The sequence below is a fragment of the Diceros bicornis genome, chromosome 9 (genome assembly GCF_020826845.1).
Source record: "Diceros bicornis minor isolate mBicDic1 chromosome 9, mDicBic1.mat.cur, whole genome shotgun sequence".
NCBI classification, from domain to species: domain Eukaryota; kingdom Metazoa; phylum Chordata; class Mammalia; order Perissodactyla; family Rhinocerotidae; genus Diceros; species Diceros bicornis.
The window spans coordinates 41909540-41934145 of record NC_080748.1 but is presented as its reverse complement, the minus strand read 5'-3'; the positions used below and the strand labels follow the sequence as shown (position 1 = coordinate 41934145).

At 38.6% G+C, this 24606-nt stretch overlaps 1 protein-coding gene across 2 annotated transcripts in view; it reads left to right on the top strand.

Annotated features, from left to right (window-relative positions):
* DIAPH3 (diaphanous related formin 3) overlaps positions 1-24606 on the top strand; it is a 486334-nt gene that overhangs the window by 12178 nt on the left and 449550 nt on the right. The window contains exon 2 of one of the 2 annotated variants that reach the window (XM_058548276.1): positions 15562-15594. The exons of the other annotated variant lie outside the window; for it this stretch is intronic. Within the exon in view, the coding sequence (XP_058404259.1) occupies positions 15562-15594 (33 nt within the window). The remainder of the gene's footprint in view (positions 1-15561; positions 15595-24606) is intronic. 2 annotated transcript variants of the gene reach the window in all.

Here is a 24606-nt window from a genome sequence, read left to right as displayed (position 1 = left end):
GTGGCTAATGACAGACTTTGGCCCACATTCATGTTTCAGGGGACTGCATGTGGCCCTCAGAGTCTTCACCTGTACGTCAGACTGCCTTCCAATGATGTGATGATTTACTCCTGCTGGATAACACGCACATCTTATTCTGGCAAAGATGATACAGTTTCATAGCCTCTGAAGCTGCCCTCAATGATAGGTTTATGAGCAAAACAACATCAGTGATGACAGAAACAGGCATGGGATCACACCTGTTACAATGGCTGTCATCAAGAAGAGAGAAAAAGTGTTGGGGAGGATGTGGAAGAAAGGGAACCCTTGTGCACTGTTGGTGGGAATGTAAATTGGTTCAGCCACTATGGAAAACAGTATGGAGGTTCCTCAAAAAATTAAAAATAGAACTACCATATGATCCAACAATCCCACTTCTGAGTATATATCCAAAGGAAATGAAAACTGGATCTCAAAAAGATATCTGCACTCCTGTGTTTATTGTAGCATTATTCACAATAGCCAAGACGTGGAAATAACCTAAGTGTCTGTCAACAGATGAATAGATGAAGAAGATATGGTACATGTGTACAATGGAATATTATTTAGCCATGAGGAAGAGGAACATCTTGCTATTTGTGACAACATGGATGGACCTTGAGGGCATGATGCTAAGTGAGATAAGCCAGACAGAGAAAGACAAATACTGTATGACATTACTTATATGTGGAATCTAAAAAAGCTGAACTCGTGGAAACAGAGTAGAAAGGTGGTTACCAGGGGCTGGAGGGTTGGGGAATTGGGGAGATGTTGTTAAAGGGTACAAACTTACAGCTAGATAATAAATAAGTTCTGGAGGTCTAAAGCACAGCATAGTGATTATAGTCAACAACACTGTATTATATACTTCAAAGTTGCTACGAGACTAGATCTTAAATGTTCTCACCACAAAAAAGAAATGGTCATTATGTGATGTGATAGAGATGTTAGCTAAAGCTACAGTGGCAGTCGTACTGCAATAAATAAATGTATCAAATCAACATGTACACCTTAAACTTACACAATGTTATATGTAAATTATATCTCAATAATAATAAAGAAACAGATATGGGAGAATTATCTTCATATTCTTGCAAGATCTGCAGTCCTCAGTAATTTGCATTAGGTTATTAGGATCATTGAGTGCCTTCCACTGCCTGTGGCTGTCAGCTGCTGACTTCCCCATAACCTTTGTTGACTTGTTTTATTAGTGTGTTTGAATGGTGCAATAATCAACATGAAACTACGTTTTTTTAGACGTCCTTTACAAATATACTTGGGTTATTGCTACAGAGTCATTGTTGAAGTCTCCTTTGGCACTGTTGGAATATTGCCAGGGGCAATTTCGGCTGCGGTCGCTTGACCTTGCAGCTTCACTACAGAACTTGGTGTGTTCAAAACCTAGCTTGTGACATAAAGTGTTATGTGTTGGAATTTCACTATGTCGTCATATGACACAGTACAGGTTTGGTTCAGTATTGGGCTGCTCTGTATCTAATCCCATTCAAGGATTTCTCTCTCCAAATTCCTTTGGATGGCAAGTGCAATGAAAAGCATTACGGTGAGGAATCCGTGTATTTCAGTTTGTGTAGCCCTGGCAGGACAGTAACTCATATTATTTTTTGAATCACCAAAGAGGGAAAATAAGTGACCCAGGTTATTTATTTTTTCCTCTGGAACCTACTGGATTGTGAACACCTTCACGGCAGATGCGGTGTTTTATGGGCCGTTATGTGCCAGGCCTGGCATGATGTCTTGTTAGCTTAGATGCTCAATAACTATATCCTGCTTGGTTAATATTTCTAAAAGAGATGTAAAATGTAATCCACATTTTATATGTAGTACTGGGACTCATGTAAGAGCTGAAATTGTGCTCTTTTTCTCCCTTTTTTAGATGGTAGCTTTGTAAATAAGCAGTAAAGCTTTTGACTCGTTTTTGGTGACAAACCAATTTAGAAGGTAGTAATAAAAAGGAGTAATCAAATTATGCAAGAAAACTTAGTGGTGATTTAGGTATTTAAAAAAGAGTTCAAACTTTATCAATGATTTAAAAATGAAATTTTCTTTAATTAGCTATTGCCCTGTAATTAATTTCTGACTTGATTGTTTTTTTTCTTTTTTGAATGATATGTTGGAATGTGGATATTTTTGTGGCTTATGTTTTAGTCTGAATTGGGAGGCCATGGTTTATAAGACTTGTGGTGTGTACTAAAGCTTAAATTCTTCAAATAAGAAATAAACTATTAGTTACATTTCTATTATACACCAGGGAGAGCAACTTTAAAAAAATAAAGGAGGAAACTCTCTAGCAAAACATATTCTTGTTAGTATTAATCAGTTTACAGAAATTACAATTCCTCCCATCCCCACCTTCTTATACTCACTCACCTGACCTTTTAAGATAGGACTTTGTAGTCAGTGTTGTGATACCTAATAATCATCCAATTGGAATTATGCTCATCTTTCTTGTTAAGGTTTCATTTTCAAATGTATTGTCCCATAAATAGCTCAGAAATGGCTTCATTTCCACTGTCAGTCTTCCTCCTAGGTTTGGTAACAGCAGCTGTCCCATGGAGTAGGGGGCACTGAGGGAAGGGGGGCATACGCCTGGGTTTTGGAGTCACAGTGAGCAAGGTTCCATTCCCAGCCTGGCCACTCAGTCAGCTCTGGCACATACCTTCTGTGACACTCATTTTCCTGATCTCTGAGATGGGGATAATGGCTAATTTATAGGATTGTTGGGTGTATTAGTAATTATGGGAAGTGCTCAGTAAGTGGTCTTAGTAATGATGATGAGGGAGGCTATGTCATATGGGTACCTAGGGACTCATTTTGCAATCTTGGATTCTGTCTCAGTCAAGGCCTTTTTTGGCTTAAAGGAACAGACCCCCTCCCCCTCCCCCAGCCATACACTATCTAGTTTAAGCTTGGAAAAGCCAATTGTAAAGACACACAGGGGTATTTCCTGAGATCAAGCACAGTAAGTGTAGCTAGGCCTCACAAAAGGGAACTGAAAGCTGGCAGCTTCTCTGATTCTCTCTTCTCAAGGGTCTTACAGTCTTGCTTTGCTTCGCTCTAGGCATTTGCTCCACTGTTGTATCTCTGTGTAGTGCGGCTTCTACTGCGCTACTCTGCAGCCTAGCCCAGAGCCTCACAGTTCCAGATATACGTGCCTGCTCTTGGTCCATGCAAGAGCAGATCCCAATTCTCATCTCTGAATCCCAAATCCAGATTTCTGGGAGAGTGAGGATTTGATTGGTGCTGCTTGTGTTTAGGTGTTGAGCTCTGCTCATGTCAGCTGGGGCCAGGGCTGGCTCACAAAGAACAATGAAGACTGCTGGGCCCACCCCTATGTCATAGAGAAGAGATTCTGTGCATGAAGCAGATAAACAACACGTGTCCACCATATCTACTCGTGTCTACCATGTCTACTTGTATGGGGCTTTGGAGATTCCTTGATGCTAGTCTTGGTATTAGAAGGCTAAGACTAACTAAGAAGACTAGTTCGAAATAGTTTGCCCAATTTAGTGGTTTCTAACCCTGGTTGCACATTAGAGTCACCCAGGAGAGCTTTAAAAGCACTACGGCAGGCCCTACCTTTGGGTATTATGATACAGTTGCTTTGGGGTTACTCAAATTACTCAGGCACCTGTATTAGGAAAAGAAAACAAAAACTCTTCAGGTGATTCCCATGTGTAGTCAGGTTCAAAAGCACTGGCCTAAAATGTTCCCTGCACCGTGGTATGTCTAAGGGTTCAAAGATAAGGGAAACAAGGTCCCTGCCACATTTAAGGAAAAAAAAAAAGACATAAACACAACTGCAAGACAGTGATCAGTGACCCAAGGGAATTGTATACAAAGAGCGATGAGCAGACAGAGGTGGGATCATCATTTCTGGATAGTAATGAAGGTTGACCCACCCTTACTATAAATTAATATGTGCAATACCTGCTTAGTCTGTTTGCATACCTCATATCTCATTCGTCCATCTAACTGTCGGTCTCCTGAGGCCCAGACAACATGCTGGCTCTAGGGATGGCATTGGGAAACTGCCATTGCTTGGAATTCTCAGCCCCAGGATCTGAGCCCCAAAGAAAAACGATAACATGTGCGAGGCCGCAGCAGCTGAAAAGAAGATGGTCTAATATAATTGGCACCCAGCAAAATAGAGCTGCTGGCAAAGTGACCATGACAAAAATCCCTGCCGTCAAGGAGTCCAAGCCCAGTGTGGGAGACCTGCACACATTTACATCAATTACAAATGGATTTAAGGGGATTGGAGAATGATTACAGGGCACAGGGAGGAGGAGACTATCAAGGGTGTCCTTGAGGAGAATGATGATGACCTGAACGAAGGTGATGCCTGTGGGGATGTTAGTAGAAGGAAGGGGACCAACGTTTAGTAAAGCCTCCTCACCACCAGCTGTACTACATTGTGTGCTTTACTTGACTGCTAATTAAGGCTCCTAACAAGCCTATGAGGGCAGATGCTTTCTATTCTCCTGGTGCAGATAAGGAAACTGAGGCTTGGAGAGTTTAAGTTCCCAAGGTCACACAACTGATCAATATCAGAGCTGGATTCGAATCCAGGTGAGTTTGATCCTGGAACCCAGGCTGCCTCTGCCCGGTAAACACGAGGCAGTATGTAAGTCCCTCACGGGAGAGGCACACTTGATGCGAGGGAAGCTAGAGAATCTTCCTGAAGCTGGTGGCATTTGAAAGGTGAGTAGGTGGACATGCAGGGTAACAGGAACAGCCTGACGGCAGGTACAGAGAGGGGAGGGACAGGGGCAGTGTCTCTGTCAGAGCCCAGACAGGAAATAGAAACCTTGGTAGGTTGATTGAACATGGGGACTACTTACACAAGTATTGGAAGGAAAAGGGCAGAAAGGAGATGCTGTCCGAGAGGGTCCCTGTGGCTGTGCTCAGATAGCTGTGGGGCACTATTCCATTTGTGTCAGATCCTGAGGGAGGCCTCCAGGGCTGACAGTCAGACTTCTGAGGGGTCTGAGGGATTATGTTGTAATTAAACTGTTGTAATTAAAATTTTTTCTCACCTTCTTCAAACCTGCTGAGTTATTCCCTCCCCCCTGCCCCCGACTAATTCTATAGTTAAAAAATTGTTTTTGTTAATGCAATAGAATTAACTGAGTTTGTCTGAAAATTGCCTTTATAGGCTTTGCAGTGTTTTGGGAATATCTCTAATACTTTCTCGTCAATGACTCCTTGCGGCAAAACCAAACCAGCCACTTAAAGGGCCCTGAAGGAAATGGTTATTTGAGAACAGACCTGTTTCCTTTCCCGCTATCTTGTATAATGTGTGGATTGAACTATTTATTGTTTAAGTTGATTATTTATAACTAGTTTTAAACTCGAGCATGTGTGACGATTCCACTAGAGGAATAAAAGCCGGTGTCCTTAGAGTGGCCTGGGCCTGACCTGCCTCCTCCCTTTTCTCCGACTTGGTTGCGTGTTGCTGTTGCTGCGCTGGCGTTCTTGTTCCTTGAACGCACCAGACGTGCTCCTTCTGATGGCCTTCGTTGTGGCTGCTCTTTCTGTCTGAAACACTTCCCCCATATCCACATAGCTACCTCCTTAGTCCACTTGCAACTTGACTCAAACACCATTTCTCAGTCAGGCCTACGCCGACCCCGGTCCCCACATTTACAATCGCAACCTGCAAACCCTCCTGCCCTGCTTTCGGGCACCCCTTTCCCTGAACTACTCATTTTTAGCAGAGCGCTTATTGCCTTCTAACATCCTCTGTAACTTATTTATTATGTTTATTGTCTGCTTCCCCAATAGAAGGTAAGTTCCTTTGGGACAGGAATCTTGATTCTGTTTGCTGATATATCCCTTGTGGAGAACAGCAATGCTTAATAAATATTTGTTGGATGAATGAGTGCTTTAGGAATCCCTCATTCTGTAAGAACAAATTCTGTATTACAACTTTTACCTAAATCATGGCTAAAAATTAATTTGACTTTAGCCTTAGATCATTGCTATGTTTGCGTGTTAATTAGCGTGTGTTTGATCATGTATAATTAGCAATGCTTTTTCTGCCAGTCACCACTGAATACCTCTGTTATGGTGCTTATCGCACTGTCTTGTATTTTGGTTATTAACTTGTCTTGCTGCTCTTTTGGTTTTAAGCTTCTAAGGGCAGGGACTGGGTCCTCTTTATATTTAATGTAGTGTCTTGCACATATTGGCAGCCTAATTATATTGTGTAGTAGGAAAAAAATTAAGATTATGAGACTAGGTCTTGCTTGAAAACTCATGAGTCTTATATTTTATGTCTTGTATTTTGGTATCATGTCCTCATTTGCATTGAGGAGTTATCCATTAGGTGGTATTTACCTTAACTTTCTCAAGATACCATGAGATCGCTTACATTTACAATAAAGAAAAATGATAGATTTCTTTTATCTCTGCTATTAATAAGTGTCATAAAATAGAAAAATAAAGCTAAGTCAATATATTATTGTTGCCACAGAAATTGAATTTGTGTCAAAAGGATTTGTGTTTGTGATGTAGTGATTCGTATATTTTTCTTGGAATTAAGTCTCTAGCAGGTGACAACATCAATAATTCACAAAGCCAAGGAGCTCTTTGAGATTGGTTAATTTATATATGTGAATTAGAAAACAAATGAATAATGTGCTTAATGTATTCTGATATATTTGAAAAAATGCATTAAAAACCCCCAGCCTATGAAAAAGTCTGTGTTCACAGTATTCATTAGATCTTTTAGATTTTCATTTTTACTTCTTGTGCTAATACATGCATTTTTATTTGAAAAGGAACTAATCTGTATTCTCTGCTTGGTGTGAAAAGTATTATCCATAGTAACGTAAAAAGCTTTTCTCATTATAAAAATAAATATGCTCATTCTAGACAACTGGGAAAATACAGGAAAATATGAAAAAAATTGCTCCAAATCCCATGATCGAGATATATAAAATTAACAATGGTTTCTGTCTTATTTTTTCCATAATTGTATGTATTAGTGAAGTTGGAATTATATTGCGTATGCAGTTTTAAATACAACTTTTTTTCACGTAACCATGTATTGTAAGCATTTTGCTATGTCATTATCTTTCCAATATTCTGGGAAGCTTTAGGTTGATTACAATTCTAGCTACTTAAAATAACTGTAGTGATACATTTTGTGTATAAACCTTTGGTTTTATTTCTTGTTTCCTAAGTATAGATTCTAGAAGTAGAATTACTAGGTTAAAGAATGTGAACATAGGATTTGTTTGGCCAAATTGTTCTCTAAAAAGGTTTAACCAAATTTACTTTCCTTATGGTGATGCTAGAATGTAAACAAATGAAATCCTTCTTAAATATATATAAAATGATGTGTGGGGCTATATTGGCTTCAGGAATATTCAGTCTAAATTTGTCTTGGACAAAACGTCTAGGAGGCTGAGGTACTCTGAGAAGTAACTTAGTAGTTTGGATAGGCTTCAAGGTGATTCCGGAAGCTTTGGATCTATTTTAAATCTTCCAGCTAATACTTGAAATACTTTTCAGCCTTCTCCAGATGATGAAAAAGGCCTTGGATTCTTGTGAGCTAGAACTGAACCTACTTGTAAAGAGGTTCAAAGATTTGAATTGCTTTTTCCTGGACCCACTGCAGAAAAGTTTTGACCTGGTGTAGTATAGGCGAGAAGAACTGGAACAGCTGAAGAGAACATCTTACAATAGCTATTAAAGCTATGTTACTAGAATTTGCCATTATGTTTTTCCTTTAATTTTACCTCAGTGTTCAATGAGATTATTGAAGGAAAAAGAACACTGGAGTTCCATTAGAATAAAAAATGACTTGTTAGGTATCCAGTCCCAGTGATGTGTAACGTAGGTGAGAGGTCCTAGTAACAATTTGATAATTGGTTTTTCTTGAGAGGTGGTTGTTTTCTAGTAGTGATGTTGCAGCCTCTTGATCTTTTTGAAAACCTTGTGTCCTCTTAGAAATGGATCTTTTCTTTTCGCTTCTGTGGATGCTTGAATGATGCCTCCTCCTGAAAGCTGATCATTCTTGATGACTCTTCCTTCCCAAAGAAGGAGTTAGGGAAAAGGGAGGTTTGGATTCTTGGGTGGGTGAGAGGAGAGAAGCCTTGGTAATGGATCATGGACAGGTATCTATCTTTCTGAGGTAGGCAGGATTACGAGTTTGAATAAATGAACAGATTCAAAGAAGTTGGAGAGCTTTTCCTAATTCTCACCTGTTCCTAACATCTCCTTTCTCAGTTTTGTCCACCTCAGACTAAAAATACGACCACATGAAGAGCCAGTCAACTTAAAAGCTTTTCTTTACAGTATCAAAGAGCCAGCTCTATTCTTGTCCTCGATGCTATGGAAGCTTCAGTATTATTTACGGATCCTTCTGAAATGTTAAATCTGGAGCCCTTGAAGAATGTTTTCGTATCTAGGTGTGTTGTGTGGTTGCCCGGGAGATGACTCTTAGATAGACTTTGTAGGTGTGTTCAGTGTTATGATCAGTAGTAATAAAACTTGACATTTCTACAATGTTTATAATTGGCATTGAGATTAAAATAAACACAGGTTGTGGACCAGAAACGTTGTTAGGTTAAAATACATATTCCTAAGTGTATTGGTGGAAAGAAATAATCTGGACTTTAAAACAAAAGGGAGCAACACTTGAACATACCATCATCACCCACAGATTATGATTGAGAGGACTGATCCTTGCTTTTCTCCCTTAAGGTATAACTTTGTTGTGTCAGTCAGTAACCTGTTACTGATTCATTTTGACCAGCAAATAGTGTCATGTCATGGTTTGATATAATGAACAATCTTTGATACTTTAGTACTAGGCTTATGAGATTGAGTGGTACCTTAGAGATAGACTAAGCATTGGAGTAAATGCTGCAATTGGTGATTCATCCTGCACACCAAAGATTGTTGAATTCTCTTAAAACAGTGCTAATTGGTGCCTGTCGCTTCATGGCGGTAAAGCCTGTCCCACTTGTACCAGCTCACTATCTCTCACTTCTTTGAAATCCTCTTGTACTTCTTTTTTTAAAATTTTATTTATTTATTTTTTTCCCCCCAAAGCCCCAGTAGATAGTTGTATGTCATAGCTTCACATCCTTCTAGTTGCTGTATGTGGGACGCTGCCTCAGCATGGCTGGAGAAGCGGTGCGTTGGTGCGCGCCCCGGATCCCACGGGATCCCAACCTGGGCCGCCAGCAGCGGAGCGCTCGCACTTAACCGCTAAGCCACGGGGCCGGCCCAGGGACACCGATTTTAAAGTGAGCCACATGACAAGAGATACGTATGTGTGCAGGCTGAGGAAATGTTTAACAGCTAGAGTGATGGAGTGGGGGGCAGGGATTCTCACATGGCCCTGGGCTTGCTGCAGCAGCGTTGCCCACGGGGCCTCTTAAGCATGCAGGTTGCTAAGCCCCGCCTTAGACACTGAATCAGAATCTTGGGAAGCTGAGGCCCTGGAGTCTATTTTTACAAAGATAATCTTGGTGTGTTTCTTGTGCACGCTAACAATCAGCTGGTCTAGAGGGTCTAGTTTATGAAAATTGGGTCCGAGTCAAGTGTGTTTGAGGCATTAATCTTACAGGTTTCCCTCTAGTTGGTAATTCCTCTTAATGACCCAGTTAAATGATGTAAATTTAATGTAATTAAATTGCAATATCTAAAAAATATTTTAAAATATTACCATGTATTTGGCTCTGATGACAGTGATCCAATCTTAGTAGCTTGACACCTGGTGGTGGCCGTCATGAGCCTGACATCAATGGACAGGTCCTTTACTCTCTGCTAGTTCAAATGTGCTAACCAATGAAAGAAAAAGTAAGATTTGCTAAAAGTCTTGGGCTACAGCTTGGAATCTTTTTTGTTCATTGCACGTGGACCTCAGAAGTTTATATATTGCTTTGTATTATATAATTTATCTGGTCTTTGTTACTTACCTGTAAATTAAGTTGGTGGGGGCAGGACTGTTTCTTCATACCTCTGGATATTTACAGCATTTCATACAGTGGTCTGAAAGCTCTAGATCTATTTTTTGACAGCATGTACTATCTTCAGTGAAGGTTTTGATGCCTTGCTTAAATGGGAATATAGAGACCTATGTTCTGTTTCTCCCTTTTTTTTCGGATCCTATGTTCTTTTGAAAAAAAATCTATAAAGACGTTTTCTCTCTTTCAATTCCAGGGTGATCCTCTTGACCATTCATCTTAGGAACAGCCATTAGCAGAAAACGTTGTTACCTATCTATATGCGGTGCTCCTCACTTTTTAGGGAGAAAATAGAATTAGCAAGTTGAGGAACGTGGGAACACAGGAAGAAGGGTGAGGTTTTGGCTTAGGAAAAGAACCCAAATGTGCTTTAATTCCACACCTTAACCAATTACCAGTGGTCCTGTGTTCAGAAGTATTTATATTTTGATATTATTACCAGTTTTATTCTTTCGCATTGCTATAAAGCATTAATAACACTTATAGAATCATAGGCCAGGTAATATAACTAAAGATCACAGAGTCACATTTAGCTGTGAATGTTTTACTACGTCTAAAACTGTATGCTTTTAACTTTTTTTACAAATGTGACACTAGAGTTGCTATTAAGTTATTTTTAAAAAGTGTTCCTATTTGCTTCCAATTAATAGTTGATTTTGTGTTTCTATTTCCTTCTTGGTGTGGATATCAGCAAATGCTACTCATGGACTGGATTGATGTTTGAGGTTCCTCTTTTCCCCAACCGGAAAATACGGTAAAGAGCATTGCTGGTAGCTATAAAACAGAAATAGTTGTTCATTTTTTAAGTGTCTTGGTTAACCAGGCATTTAAACAGTACCTCAAGTGCCGGTACAAAAGCAGTAATTTTTTTTTTTTTTTTATTGATGTTTTAATGGTTTCTAACATTGTGAAATTTTGGGTTGTACATTTTTGTTTGTCTGTCACCACATATATGACTCCCTTCACCCCTTGTGCCCACCCCCCACCCCCCACCCCCACTGCCCTGGTACATATGAGTGAGATCATACAGTGTTTGTCTTTCTCTTTCTGGCTTATTTCACTTAACATAATACGCTCCAGGCCCATCCATGTTGTTGCAAATGGGACGATTTTGTCTTTTTTTATGGCTGAGTAGTATTCCATTGTATATATATACCACATTTTCTTAATCCAATCGTCAGTCGAGGGACACTTAGGTTGCTTCCACTTCTTGGCTATGGTGAATAATGCTGCAATGAACATAGGGGTGCATAAGCCTCTTTGGATTGTTGATTTCAGGTGCGTTGGATAGATTCCCAGTAGTGGGATGGCTGGATCATAGGGCATCTCTATTTTTAATTCTTTGAGGAATCTCCATACCGTTTTCCATAGAGGCTGCACCAATTTGCATTCCCACTAGCTGTGTATGAGGGTTCCTGTTTCTCCACATCCTCTCCAACATTTGTTGTTTTTTGTCTTGGTGATTATAGCCATTCTAACGGGCGTGAGGTGGTATCTTAGTGTTGTTTTGATTTGCACTTCCCTGATGATTAGTGATGTTGAGCATCTTTTCATGTGCCTATTGGCCATCTGTATATCTTCCTTGGAGAAGTGTCTGTTCATTTCCTCTGCCCATTTTTTTGATCGGGTTGTTTGTTTTTTTGTTGTTCAATTGTGTGAGTTCTTTATATATTATGGAGATCAACCCCTTGTCAGATGTATGTTTTGGAAATATTCTCTCCCAGCTGGTTGGTTGTTTGTTCATCTTGATTCTGGTTTCATTTGTCTTATAAAAGCTCTTTAACCTGATAAAGTCCCACTTGTTTATTTTTTCTTTAGTTTCCCTAGTCTGAGTAGGCATGTCATCCGAAAAGATTCAAAAGCAGTAATTTTTTTATAATAAAGATTTTTTTTTCTTTTCTTTTCTTTTTTTTTTTTTTTGTGAGGAGATCAGCCCTGTGCTAACATCGGCCAATCCTCCTCTTTTTTTTTGCTGAGGAAGACGGCCCTGGGCTAACATCTGTGCCCATCTTCCTCCACTTTATATGGGATGCAGTAGGTCGTTGCGCGCCTGGGATCCGAACCAGCGAACCCCAGGCCGCCGCAGCGGAGCGCGCGCACCCAACCGCTTGCGCCACCGGGCCGGCCCCTTTTTTTCTTTTTTTTAATTAAGGATGTCACCCTTGTAGTTTTGTTTCTACAAAAGCAAGGCCAAAACCTCACAAAATTATCTGAGGATTTTATGTCAGTCATTCCTTCCTTTCCTCCCCCTCCCTCCACTTTTTATAAATCTATAAATAGGTAAAACCTTGAGATAATGTAAACTTTATAATAAACTTGAATTAATATTGACATTCAAACATCCTACAAAAGAGTGCCACTTGTTACAGCCTTTACATTTTTTCACTAAGTATTTTGTGTTTATTTCTTTTTCTTTCGGTCATGTTTGAAGTGGACGGTGATTGGGTATTTCAGGTTTGGGGGTAAATTACTCATGCTTAGATCTATTCAAATTTTTTAATGCTAGCATGTCTGTAGTGGTTTCTTTCAGATTGCAGATGTGTAAACAAATAGCTATGTAATCTCTATTTTCTGAAAGCTAAATCTTGAAGTGAAACTTATTCTGGCTTTACTGTTTTGACATAGAAACCAAAATTTTTAGGTCAGTTTTCCAGCTGTTGACTCTGGTAGTCAATATCTCCAGTCCTGTCATGGGCCCTTGAATTTGCTGTCATTTCCTGCCCTATGGGCTTCTCTTGCTGGTGGTGCGAATCGATAGGTAAGTGTTTTCCAGAAGAGAAGGAATAATGAACTTGACCTTAGCTTCTTGCTTTTCTGTCAGACTGTTAAACTTCCCACACTTACATTCCTTTGAGTTTTCTTACTCTTCAGTGTAAGCTACCCCTGCATTATAATTCTGTTGGAATTTATCACATGTTCTTTTTTTGTGAAAGATTGTGGATAATAATATGGTTTGTAACTGAACTCATGCAAGCTTATACAGTTAAAAAACAAGTCAAGCATTTAATAAATTAATTGAATTTTTTAAAAGCCAGACCCTCAATGAGATGATTTAAGGATATATATTAAAAAAAAAAACTGTGACAGAAATGGATCCTTATGTGTCTTGTTTCTACATGAGAATGACTGCACTTTTTTTGCAAGTTATGTGTCCAACTCTAAAAGGCTGTGCAATTTTAGGCCTTTGAAGGTAGATAAAAGTGTTCCTCTTGGATATTTACATCTTCTGGATTTTGCATCATGTAACCCGCATCTCCTACTTTTCCTATCTAGTCTTTTACTTTCTGTATCTTCTATGTAGTCTTTAGTTCATAAATCTTGCATGGGCTCTACTCTCATTTCTCTTGAAAATTGTCTATTTTCAGTGTCCTGTCTTTTTTTAAAATCACTTTTATGGTGTTTTCCTTAGGCAACTCAAACTGGTATTTGGGAATATTTCATTTGTGCAAGTAGATGTTTTCTCTTTATTGTGACATCCTATTCTAAGTAGAATTTCAGCTTTATGCTTTTTTTTGGCCTTACTTTCTAAGCGTTAGGCCACCTAGAATGCTATTGTGTCGGAAGTTGGCTATATTCCTTTCTTCTTGTCAGAGGAACTTGAAAGGGCCCTTTTCAGGTGTGATGTGGGTTGTGATTGGGGTGATAACTCTGGTTGGAGAATGAGAGAGACGTGGTTAACCAAATGCAAGGGGCTAGAAAGCTCTATTGACGAGAAAGCCCACAGACAGCAGGAAGTTTGAGGAAGGGAGCCCCACACAGCCTTTCCATGGCTCCTTTCTCTGCAAACTTGAGAGCCACGCAGATTTGGGTTTAATTCTAGTAACGGTCACTGGGATGAGACTGTGGCTCTAAGTGCCTCAGAAATTTTATAGTCCTGCTAAGGATCACACCTACTCTTAGGGACCTCTGTGCATACTTGTTGATTTCAAGGGCTGAAAGTAGTATTGATTATAAGCAAGTTCTGCAGTCCAGAATTAAATACTAACCCTTTGTAATTGAGTATTATTACTTCTTTGTTCCTAGTTTAACAGGCAATTCAGTCTGGAAGCTAGTGGTGTGGCAGTGGCTAGTGGTGTGGTCATTTATTCAGTTGTATTCTCTTTGGTAGATACAAAACTCATTCTGGGTCCCTCCAGTTAATGTTTTCTCTGCGCTAGAAGAAGCAAAATCTTGGTGACAGTAAGAGAGAAGACAATCTGGGATAGTGATTTACACGGTACAGATTTTTAATCTGGATCATCACTAGGTAGATTCATGATCATAAAGGCATAGTTCAGTATATAAACATGAATGATAAATTTTATTCTGTCAATAAATATTTAATTTAACTATGTGCCACTTATTCTGCTGGATGATGAATGCTAACACATGTTCTTGTATACTTATAAAGTTGTTAGTGCTGTCGAGTTCGGTGCTGCTTATTCACAGGGGTTTTCATGGCCATTTTTTTTGGAAGTGGGTGGCCAGGTCCTTCTTCCTAGTCTGTCTTAGTCTGGAAGCTCTGCTGAAACCTGTCCACCATGGGTGAACCTACTGGTATTTGAAATACTGGTGGCATAGCTTTCAGCATCACAGCAACATGCAGCCACCACAGTATGACAACAGAGATGGGTGGTGTGGTTCCCTGAATGGGAAATGAGCCCGGGGCCACAGTGGGGGGAGAGCTGAATCTTAACCAGACCACCAGGGCTGGTACGTATAAAGTAGGAGATCTGATTTCCTATTTAAGAAATGCACTTGATTGTTTCTCTGCTCTAAGATCTAGTGCTACAATGAATAAGAGGAGGGAGAATTGGAAATTGATTCCAGCTACTTGAATTCAAAATCTTGCCCAACTCCAAGTTTATAAAACTTAGATTTGTTTTTGTTTTCCCTCTAAATACTTTTTCTTTTGAACTCCACCTTGCAGGAAACTAATTTATTCACTTTCTAAAGTGGCCTTATGTTTGTCTAGCAGGGAAATCAGCAAAAGGGTTCTCAAAGAAGCTAGCAATGAAATTGAAAAGTGTCTACTGTCACCACTGGTGATAAATCAAACTGATGTTAAAGATGCAATTAGTCATTCCAGTGCTCTCTTCTTTGTTACTAGAATTGTTTAAGTTAATTAAGCCAGCAAAGTACTTCATTATCTGCTATGCTGCATGCTAATAGTAGATTTGAAGTTTCACTGTTTCATAATATGAAGAACTTCTGAAAATCGTATGTAAATCTCTATCCATTGTGTTCTAAGTCCATATACTTAACAGTAATTAATATTTTTAATTGGGAGAATATATTGATCGTACCACAGTTAGGTTCCTAGTTTGTGAGGTTTACAAATCTAAGAAATTTTAGGAAATGTTTGAAACGACCACATTCAGGGTAACTTTTGTTCATCTTCTTGAGAAAGTGATTAAGATAATATATAATGCATTTTTATTAGACTGTCAGGAATTTAATTACATTCTACTTAGCATTGTAGAATTTTAAATGTACTCTATTAACTAAAATAAAAAAAGCTGTTTAAATTACTGATATGTTTGGTTTCTTTCATTTGCAGCACTTAAATATTAGGACACTGACGGATGATATGGTAAGGTTATCTTCCACATTTCCTTTGTTAATCTGAACTAACCATGTAATGCTGATGGCGTGCTGCACTAACATCTTTGAAATTGCTAAAAACCGCATGTTTTGGACATGTACTGTTTTTATAGTGCTAAAATAAGAGGCAGAACTGGTAAAATACATTAAATTGTTGCTTTTAAGTAGTAAAAGGGACTAGTTGATATGTTAAATTAGTTTAATCACAAATTGTTAGTCAACTTTGAAGCGTTCAAATCAGCTCTCATTTTTGGGGGATAAATTGCTCCCTTCAAAAAGAGGCAGAAAAAATAGCTAAAGACATGTCAGCTTTTCAAGATTATGTAGTTGCTAATTAAAGTAAACCAGACTAAAATATCATGCATGTATTTTAAAAAATTTTGCTTAAAAATGAGAGAATCGAGCATGCCTTACTATTGTTCTGTGTTTGAAAGTAATAGACTTTCTTATAAGTAGTTAACACTTTGTAGCACCATTGCAGATTTTTGCATATTCACGTACATTTTTTTCTGAGAAATATATTTTTGAATGTGACTCTGGTTAATAGTAAGGTAGTAACAAGAACAACAACAAGACCCTAATAAACAAAAACACCAAAAATGTATAAACATGATATAGAGGACAAAGCATGGCATTCTATTGACCAGGCTTTGAATTTAAATGCACCTTATATTAAATATGAACTAGAGAGCCTAGAACATAGTAAGCACTCAAAAAATGTTTCGCACCTGTGATATCCAAAGTACCATCTTAGGCACCTGGGTAAGGTGGACGTGCGAAGATGGAGACATAGATCTTGACATGAAGGATTTAAAAAAATTGAATTAGAATGTTTATGCTTTATTCCCCTGGATAGTATCTAAGAAGAGGATATTTATTTTTCATATCATAGTATTTAGAAAACTGTAACAATGTGGAGCACTTATGCATATTATGTATATAATTTCTCACCCTGCAAGGTAGATGCTGTCTTCATTTTACCAGAGTGCGCTGAGGGTCAGACAGGTTAAGTAGGTAGCTCATCCAAGTGTGCACAACTGGCAAGTGGTTGACTCTTGTTCTGCATGCCTCCAAACCCGTACACTTCACTCTACTGACTCAGCCTTCAAATAGCTTCTTCAGGCCGATAATAAAACCATCTGCAATTTTTCTGTTTGAACTTTTATGAGAACATACATTGGTATGTTTGTGACAGCCTTATTGAGATATAATATAGTGTACGGTTCACCCATTTAAAATATACAATTCAGGGCCGGCCCCGTGGCTTAGCGGTTGGGTGCGCGCGCTCCGCTGCTGGCGGCCCGGGTTCGGATCCCGGGCGCGCACTGACACACTGCTTCTCCGGCCAGCTGAGGCCGCGTCCCACATACAGCAACTAGAAGGATGTGCAGCTGTGACATACAACTATCTACTGGGAATTTGGGGGAAAAAAAAAAATAAAAATATACAATTCAATGGTTTTTTAGTATAGTCACAGAGTTGTACAACCACGACCACAGTCAGTTTTAGAACATTTTCATCACCCACAAAGAAACCTTGTACCCTAAGCAGTGACTCCCAGTTATTCTCAACTCCCCCAACCTAGGTAATTGCCAGTCTACTTCCTGTCTATAGAGTTGCCTCCTTTGGACATTTCATATAAATGGAGTCACATGATATGTGATCTTTTGTGACTGAATTCTTTCCTTTAGCATAATGTTTTCAAGGTTCATCCATGTTGTATATATCACTGCTTCATTCCTTTCTATTGCTGAATAGTATTCTATAGGATGATATTTTTAGGTTTGTTCATATTTTATGGGCATTCTACATTTTTTCCCCTCTTTTCATCCAGACTCTGCCTTTAATCTTCATTATATGACTCTGTCCTAAGTTCTAGAAAGTCATGTTGTGGAGTGGCTTCAACAAGCCACTCTAGAAGCCATATTGCTCTGATCTTACATTAATAGATGGGTTCCTCCTCAGTGAAGACTTCCTTAATCTTCCTTCTCCATCTTCCTCCATTTCTTGACTCTCCTCTCATCCTTGCAACTGGTCAGAACTTATGGGTTTTATCATAGTGCCTTATTTTTATCAAAGCAGTACATCATTTATTATCTTTCTCACTGGTTTAAACCTTTTGAAGGCAGAGACAATGTGTTGTTATTAAGACTTCCAGGTATATTGTCTGGCTCACGTCAAGCATTTTCATAAATTTGTTGAACAAATGAAAGAATGAGTCACAGTTTTGATAACCTGCCTGGTGTTGTGGTTTCCATGGATCTGGGCTGGGGTTGGCCCTGGTCAGGCTTCCCGGAGATGGAATCTTGCCTTTGATAGGATACAGAAGCTTTAACAAGGACCTGCTGTCAGTCTTTCTGACCACCTGCCTGGATCACTGATTGTTGCCTTGCCCCTGCCTTCATCTTAGATGGACATATGACCATCTCTCCTGGATTCCTCACTGACCCCCTTCACCTTGACTGGCTGGCTGCGCTGCTGTCTCCTCAGCTCTCACTGTTCTCTTCTGATCTCGTGCTTTAGCCTGGCTCTTGATTAGGCCAGGGCTTGAGTCCAGGGAAGGATCCAGCAGGCAGTCTAGTTTAGGCAGCTGGCTCCATTGTCGCGGAGGTTAGAGAATAAGCATGGCGATCTTGAGCAGGACACACCAAAAGTAAATTTTCTTGCTCCTTGTTGATTGATGCAGTGTGGAAAGAGCATTGGATTTGGAATTGGAAGACTTGCTGAAAGACAGAACTTTACCACTTCTTAGCTCTGTGACCTTGGCAGATCAATTATTTGATTGTCCATTTATTTGTAAAGCAGGACTAATTATACCTGGTCTGCCTTCCTCATAGGGTTTGGTGAGTTTCATTTAAGCTGCAGTGTGTTGAACTGCTGCGTTCAGTTCTGTCCCTTTTTAACCCCCTTTAAAAATATTTCCTGATATGTGGACAGAGGGGTGGTGTGATGCGTTTGCAGCTGAACCTTACAGGGTGTGTGTGTGTTAGAGATCAATGCAGAGCTGTGAGGAGGGAAAGGATAGCTGGATACTTGGATGGCTCTTAACTATTTCTGGTGAGTTAGAGCTCAGGGAAGCATTTGCCACTGATGCTTCGTGTGCTAACAGTATGTTTTCTAATTAAAGGTTGCCGCCCCCACAACATATATGTTGCATGTGTGCTTTTAATTTAGAACTTCTTAGTGTGAATAGCCTTTTCTTAGGGCAGAGCTTGAGAGAAGGCATATTAAGAATGGCGTCTACTGTAGTCGTATGTCTAAATAACAATATTTCGGAGACATGAAATAGAAACAGCCTGGGACGCTTTAATGGTAAAAACCCATCTCTTTAAGTTGCTTTGTTAAAGGCCTGCAAAAGTACTTCACATTTCAAGGTTATTTCTTGAGTTACTATCAGAGTTTAATTTCATAGGACACTGTTCCGTTAAAGGAATGAGGTATTACTTGAGCGTTGAGGTCCCTGGGCAGAGTTAATATACTTTGAACAGTGTTCGTTCTACAAATGTCTGAGCGTTCACTATGTATAAAGTGCAGTCCAAGGTGCTAGGGTAATAGAAAGGTGAAAAAAATCATTTAGCTTACAGCCCTGCCTTGTTGATACCTGGGCTGAGAAGACAGCTTTCCTTGTAGAGGCAGAAAGGTTGGGGAGAGGACAGTGAGGGGAGATAAGTTTGAAAAGGAAGCTGGAGGAAATTGAATGTGGACCTCGCAATGCTGAGTTATCCGTCAGTGTCCTCTGAAGTTTTTTGCAGTCTACGAGTTGTTTTTGACTTGCATTTTTCTCCCTTGTTCCTCACAACCGTTTGTCTGCAGTACTGTTCTCTTCCTGATCGTTTTCATCTCTTTAATCCCGCTGCAACCAGCATTACCATTGTAATCCCTTGTTTGGTTTGCAGCGACGGTTTTCAAACTTTTTGGACTAGGACCCACAGTGAGAAATTATTATTTTGTAGCCCAGCACATGTATACAGATTCTCTCGCAGTTGAAAGAAAAGTTTCCAGAACCAGTATTTAATGTTTCTAAGCACAATGAAGTCTGCTCTTTTTCTTTCCATTCCTCTTTTACTCCTTTTCATTCCGTTTAAAGAAAAGCATTGATTTCATGATCTACAAATGGTTCACAGCTATGGCTAGAAAACACACTGGCCTGTACAGCAACTCGAGGAAGTTCTGAGATCTTCTCTCACTTTATGACATGTAGTTGAATGTAGGAGAGCTGGGTTAGCGGCTGTGTGACTTTGCAGAAGTCACTTAGCTTTGGAGCTGCAGCATTCCGTTTATACGGAATTTTAAGGGATAAATTAAGTAATTTATGCCAAAATGTTTGGTAAACCATGGATTCACAATATTAGTGGTGTGATTAGTAACATGTACTTTTTTAATTGAGGTATGATTTACATACAATGTAATGCACCAATTTTAAGGGTGCAATTTGGTGAATTTTGACAAATGTATATAATCATGTATATACTACTGTCATGATTTCCATCACCCCAAAAGGTGTGCCCTTTGCAGTCAATTCTCTTCCCCCATTCTGGCTCTTGGAAAACACTGATCAGCTTTCTGAACTATAGTTCAGTTTTTAGCATTTCATATAAACGGAATCACATAGTACATTGCGTTTGTGTCTGACTTCTTTTACTTAGCATAATGCTTTTGAGACTCATCTAGGGCTTAGGTGTATCAGAAATTTGTTCTTTTCATTACTGAATAGTATTTCGTTGCTTCGTGATACTATTGGTTTATATATTCAACAGTAAGGGTTATATCCAGTTTTTGGCTATTAGGAGTAAAGCTATGAACCATGGAGTATGGTTGTTTTTGTGGATATATGTTTTCATCTTGGAGGGGCAGTCATGGTAAGTGTATGTTTAACTTTATAAGAAACTGACATGTTGTTTCCCCTAATGACTAATGAAGTTGAGCATCTTTTTTGTTGCTTATTTGCTATTCCTATCATGTTTGAAATGTCTATTACTAGATATAGGACTGTTTGAGTTATCTTTCTTCTTGAGTGAGCTTTGGTAGTTTGTCTCTCAAGGAATTTTTTCATATCTATGTTGAATTATGAATTGTTGTGATATTTCCTTATTTTAATGTAGGATCTGTATTGATTTCCCCGTTTTCCAATCCTGATATTGATAATTTGTCTTTTATTTTTTTTTGCCCCCATTAGTCTGGTTAGAGGTCTGTCAATTTTATTGGTCTTTTCAAAGAACCAGCTTTTGGTTTCACTGATTTTCTTTACCATTCTTTTTGTTTTATCTTTATTTCCTTCCTATGCTTTATTCTTTTTTCTGGTTTCTTAAGGTGGAAGCTTACATAATTGATTTGAGAAATTTGTTTTCTAATATAAGAATTTCATGCTATAAATTTGCCTCTGAGAGCTGCTTTAGCTACATCATTTTCTGAGTGTTCAACATGTTTTCTAATTTCCTGTTTTCTTCTTTAGCCCACTGGTTATTTAGGTTTATGATGTTTAACTTTTAAATATTTGAGGATTTTCCTGATATCTTTATTACTCATTTGTAATTTAATTTCCTCGTGACCAGAGACCATAGTTTGTGTAATTTCAATACTTTTCAATTTTTTGAGTCTTGCTTTCTGTCCCAGAATGTGCTCTATGTGAATGTTCCATGTGCTTTCTGCTTGTGTTAGAATTGGTCTATGAATAATAAAAAAGTCAAGTTGGTTGATAGTATTGTTTACGTCTTGTATTCCCGATTTTCTTTCTGCTTGTTCTAACAATTATTGAGAGAGAATTGTTGAAGTCTCCAAGTATAATTTTGGATTTTTTATTTCTCCTTTTACTTCTAACAGTTTTGCTCCATATATTTTAAAGCTCGGCAATTAAGGGCATGTACATTGAGAATTGTTGTAAATGCTTTGTCATTATGAAGTGACCCTTTTTATCCTCAGTAATATTCATTAGTTTTCAGTATTTGGAAATTTACTGGATTTATCTGCTCTACTTGTTACAGTTGTCTCCTTCCTCTTTGATGAACAAATATTTCTTGGCTTCTGTGACACCAAAGTTGATCGGTTTCGTATCCCTCTGACCTTTTCTATCTCTATTATGTATATTTTTCTTTTACTTGTCTAAATTATTGTTATTTCTCAGATTTCTTTACTGAAACCCCTGCTCTCCTCTGTATATAGTGCTTGACTTGGGTGATCACCTTTGTCTATGTCTCCCTCTATGTCCTGTTCTTCAAGTTGAGACATATTAATACACTGGCCTACTGAATACCTTCATATGGATGTCTCATCTGTACTGGAAATCCTGTGTGCCCCAAATTAAACCTTTCATTTTCCTCTTAAACTTGTTTCTAATATTCTCATGGAAGGTAGCTTTACCCTTTTAATTTTTATTTCTAGTTATTCTAGAATCTGTTTTCTTTTCTCAGTTCCTTCTCTCAAAGCACTAAGCCCCTTACCATCTCTTGTTAGGACCCTCACAGTAACTTTCTGTTGCTCCCTGAAAATCCAGCTCTCTGCACAGCAACCAGAGCGACCTATCATGTCTGACCATATTTTACTCTATTTGAAACTGCTTAGTTGCATCTGTTATCTACAGGTCAAGCCTAAGCTCTTTAACATGGCATATAGGGCCCTCATGGTAGGACCCTGCCTCTCTAACTTGATATGCATATCTCAGTCAACATACAGGAAACTTCCAGGGAAGAGAAAGATGTGCAATCAGTTGCTGGAGAATTTGCTTGGGGAATGTAGAAACATAACTAGGGAATTGGGCTTACTGATTGGAAGAAGGTGTGTTTAGTGATAGTAAGGACCTTGTAATTGTTGGCTATGTGTTAAGTAGTATTCTCAATGTTAGTTTTATAAACACACTTAATTTTCACAACAAGCCTCTAAGTAGGCATTACTCCCATTTTTAAAGATGGAGAAACAGAGGCAAGAGAAAGATTAAGCAACTTGTTCAAAGTCATATGGGGCAGCCAGGAAAACTCGGGCAATGTGGCTCTAGAGAACATAATCTTTACCAGGAGAGTTACACTGCCGCTTAAGTGCTATCTGTTTCTCCATGGAGAGTGCCAGTGTAAAATCTAAAAGTATATTTCCTTATTTTCTTCTTTTCCCTTGAAGCCATCTATATGAGACTTCTGACCTTTAACTTGACAAGAAAAATTGTATCAGCCATTGATCTTAATCCTGAGAAAATTATAATTGTAAAGACATTGTATCTAGGATGTTTTCTATGATAAGAAATGATTTTGCATATTTCTATTAAACAAAACTGAGAAAGGTTTATCCCAAAGGAACAGTGGTGTGTGTGACTGAGAGATGTCAACTGGTAAAGGATATGAGATTTTTTTTAAATTGCAAAGGACAAAGAAAAGCTCTGTATGGAAACCACTTCACCGATCGAGCACCTGCAACCTGTTCCCAGATATAGGTTCAGGCTTTCCTGGTTCCCCTCAAAGTTTCCCACCAGGAAGGGGGTCTTAGAGCCACTGAGGATATCATCTGGTCTGGGTGTGGTTCTAATGAGTGCTTTGAGAAGCTTTCCCTGTTCTCTACGGGCCTCCTGACTCACTCCATATGACTCACTGCTACAAGACCACTCCAGTACATTCCTGGTGTTTTCTGTGAGACTGGTTTACTCAAAGATGAGTTCCCCAGATGAGCATTCCTAACAGGACTGGGTTTTGTCTACCTGCAGACTACTCTTGTACCTACTTGGATGTGATGTCTTGTAGGATCTATGCTAAATCAGACATCATAGTAATGAAAGAAAATAACCAAATTAATTTATCTGAATGTGTGGCTAACTTACGAGTCAGTTGATAGAACATAAATCATTAGCTTTAAAAAAGAGCTCAACTTAAAGGAATTATTTAAAATAATTTTATCGTATTGGCCTAGTAGGGTATAAAGCTTTCTGTACTACAGTTCAAGTTCATTTTGCATCTTTATAAACTTATTATATTTTCCTTGGTACGTTAAAAACAATGAGTGATAAAGCAAAAAGCATAGTGCTTTCCACAGTTTTTCTGTAAAACTATGTATTCAAAATATATTCTTTTGTGTAAAGTAGAAATACCAGCATGGACTGGGGCAACTGAATATATGTGGTAAAATACATCAAAACAAGTTCTATAAAATTTAAACTATTCACTAAGTCAGGTGGGCCTTTCTGAGCCCATTAATATGAGTTAATTAGAGCTTCCTGTACTTAGATTTTCAGTAGTAACACTTCAGTACTATCTTAGAATCTTTAAATATTTATGGGGTATTTTAGAGAGCTCCTCCTCAAATCAGTAGAAACTTGGGAATAAGATCAAGAGCTCTCAGAGTTGAATATGTACAAGATGTAGTAGGGTATGCAGACATTTATTCATCCTTTTATCCATTCATTCATTAAGCATTTATTGAGTGTCTAGTACTGTTATAGGAATACAGAGATGAATAAGACTGTCTCTGCCCTCTGGGAACAGTGGGGAAACATACAGTGTACAGATTCAGTGTACAGTTGTAGTGCAGCGTGATAGGGGATGGAACAGTACGGAAGGTTCAGTGGAGATGGTAAGGTCAACTTTGATCTTGGGGAAGGTGAGTTCAGCTGAGTGTTGAAGAACAAGTCAGAGTCCAGGCTGGCAGCAATTGTAGTAATTTTCTGCCTCTGTTAACAGGTTAACTTCCTGTATATCAACTGAATGGATTCCTAGTGGAAGTGTCAGGCTGGCAAGTAGAAAGCAATTGTTAATATCTTCAGATGATTTTTGTGTATGGGTAATATTGGTCCAAGTCTTTTAAAAATAAAGTGTAATATTTATTTACAGAGCTAATTTATATTTCCTTTCAAGTATATAGTATTATAATATTTGAATATTTCCAATTAGAATTGTACTTTGAGTAAATGTGGGTAGGTATAACTTTGGAGTTTTTTGAATATTAAATTGTTTTTCAGTAATTTTGCATTCCTTTCCTTTGAGTGGATATTTTCCTCGCCCACTCCATGGTATTGCATTACAGAATT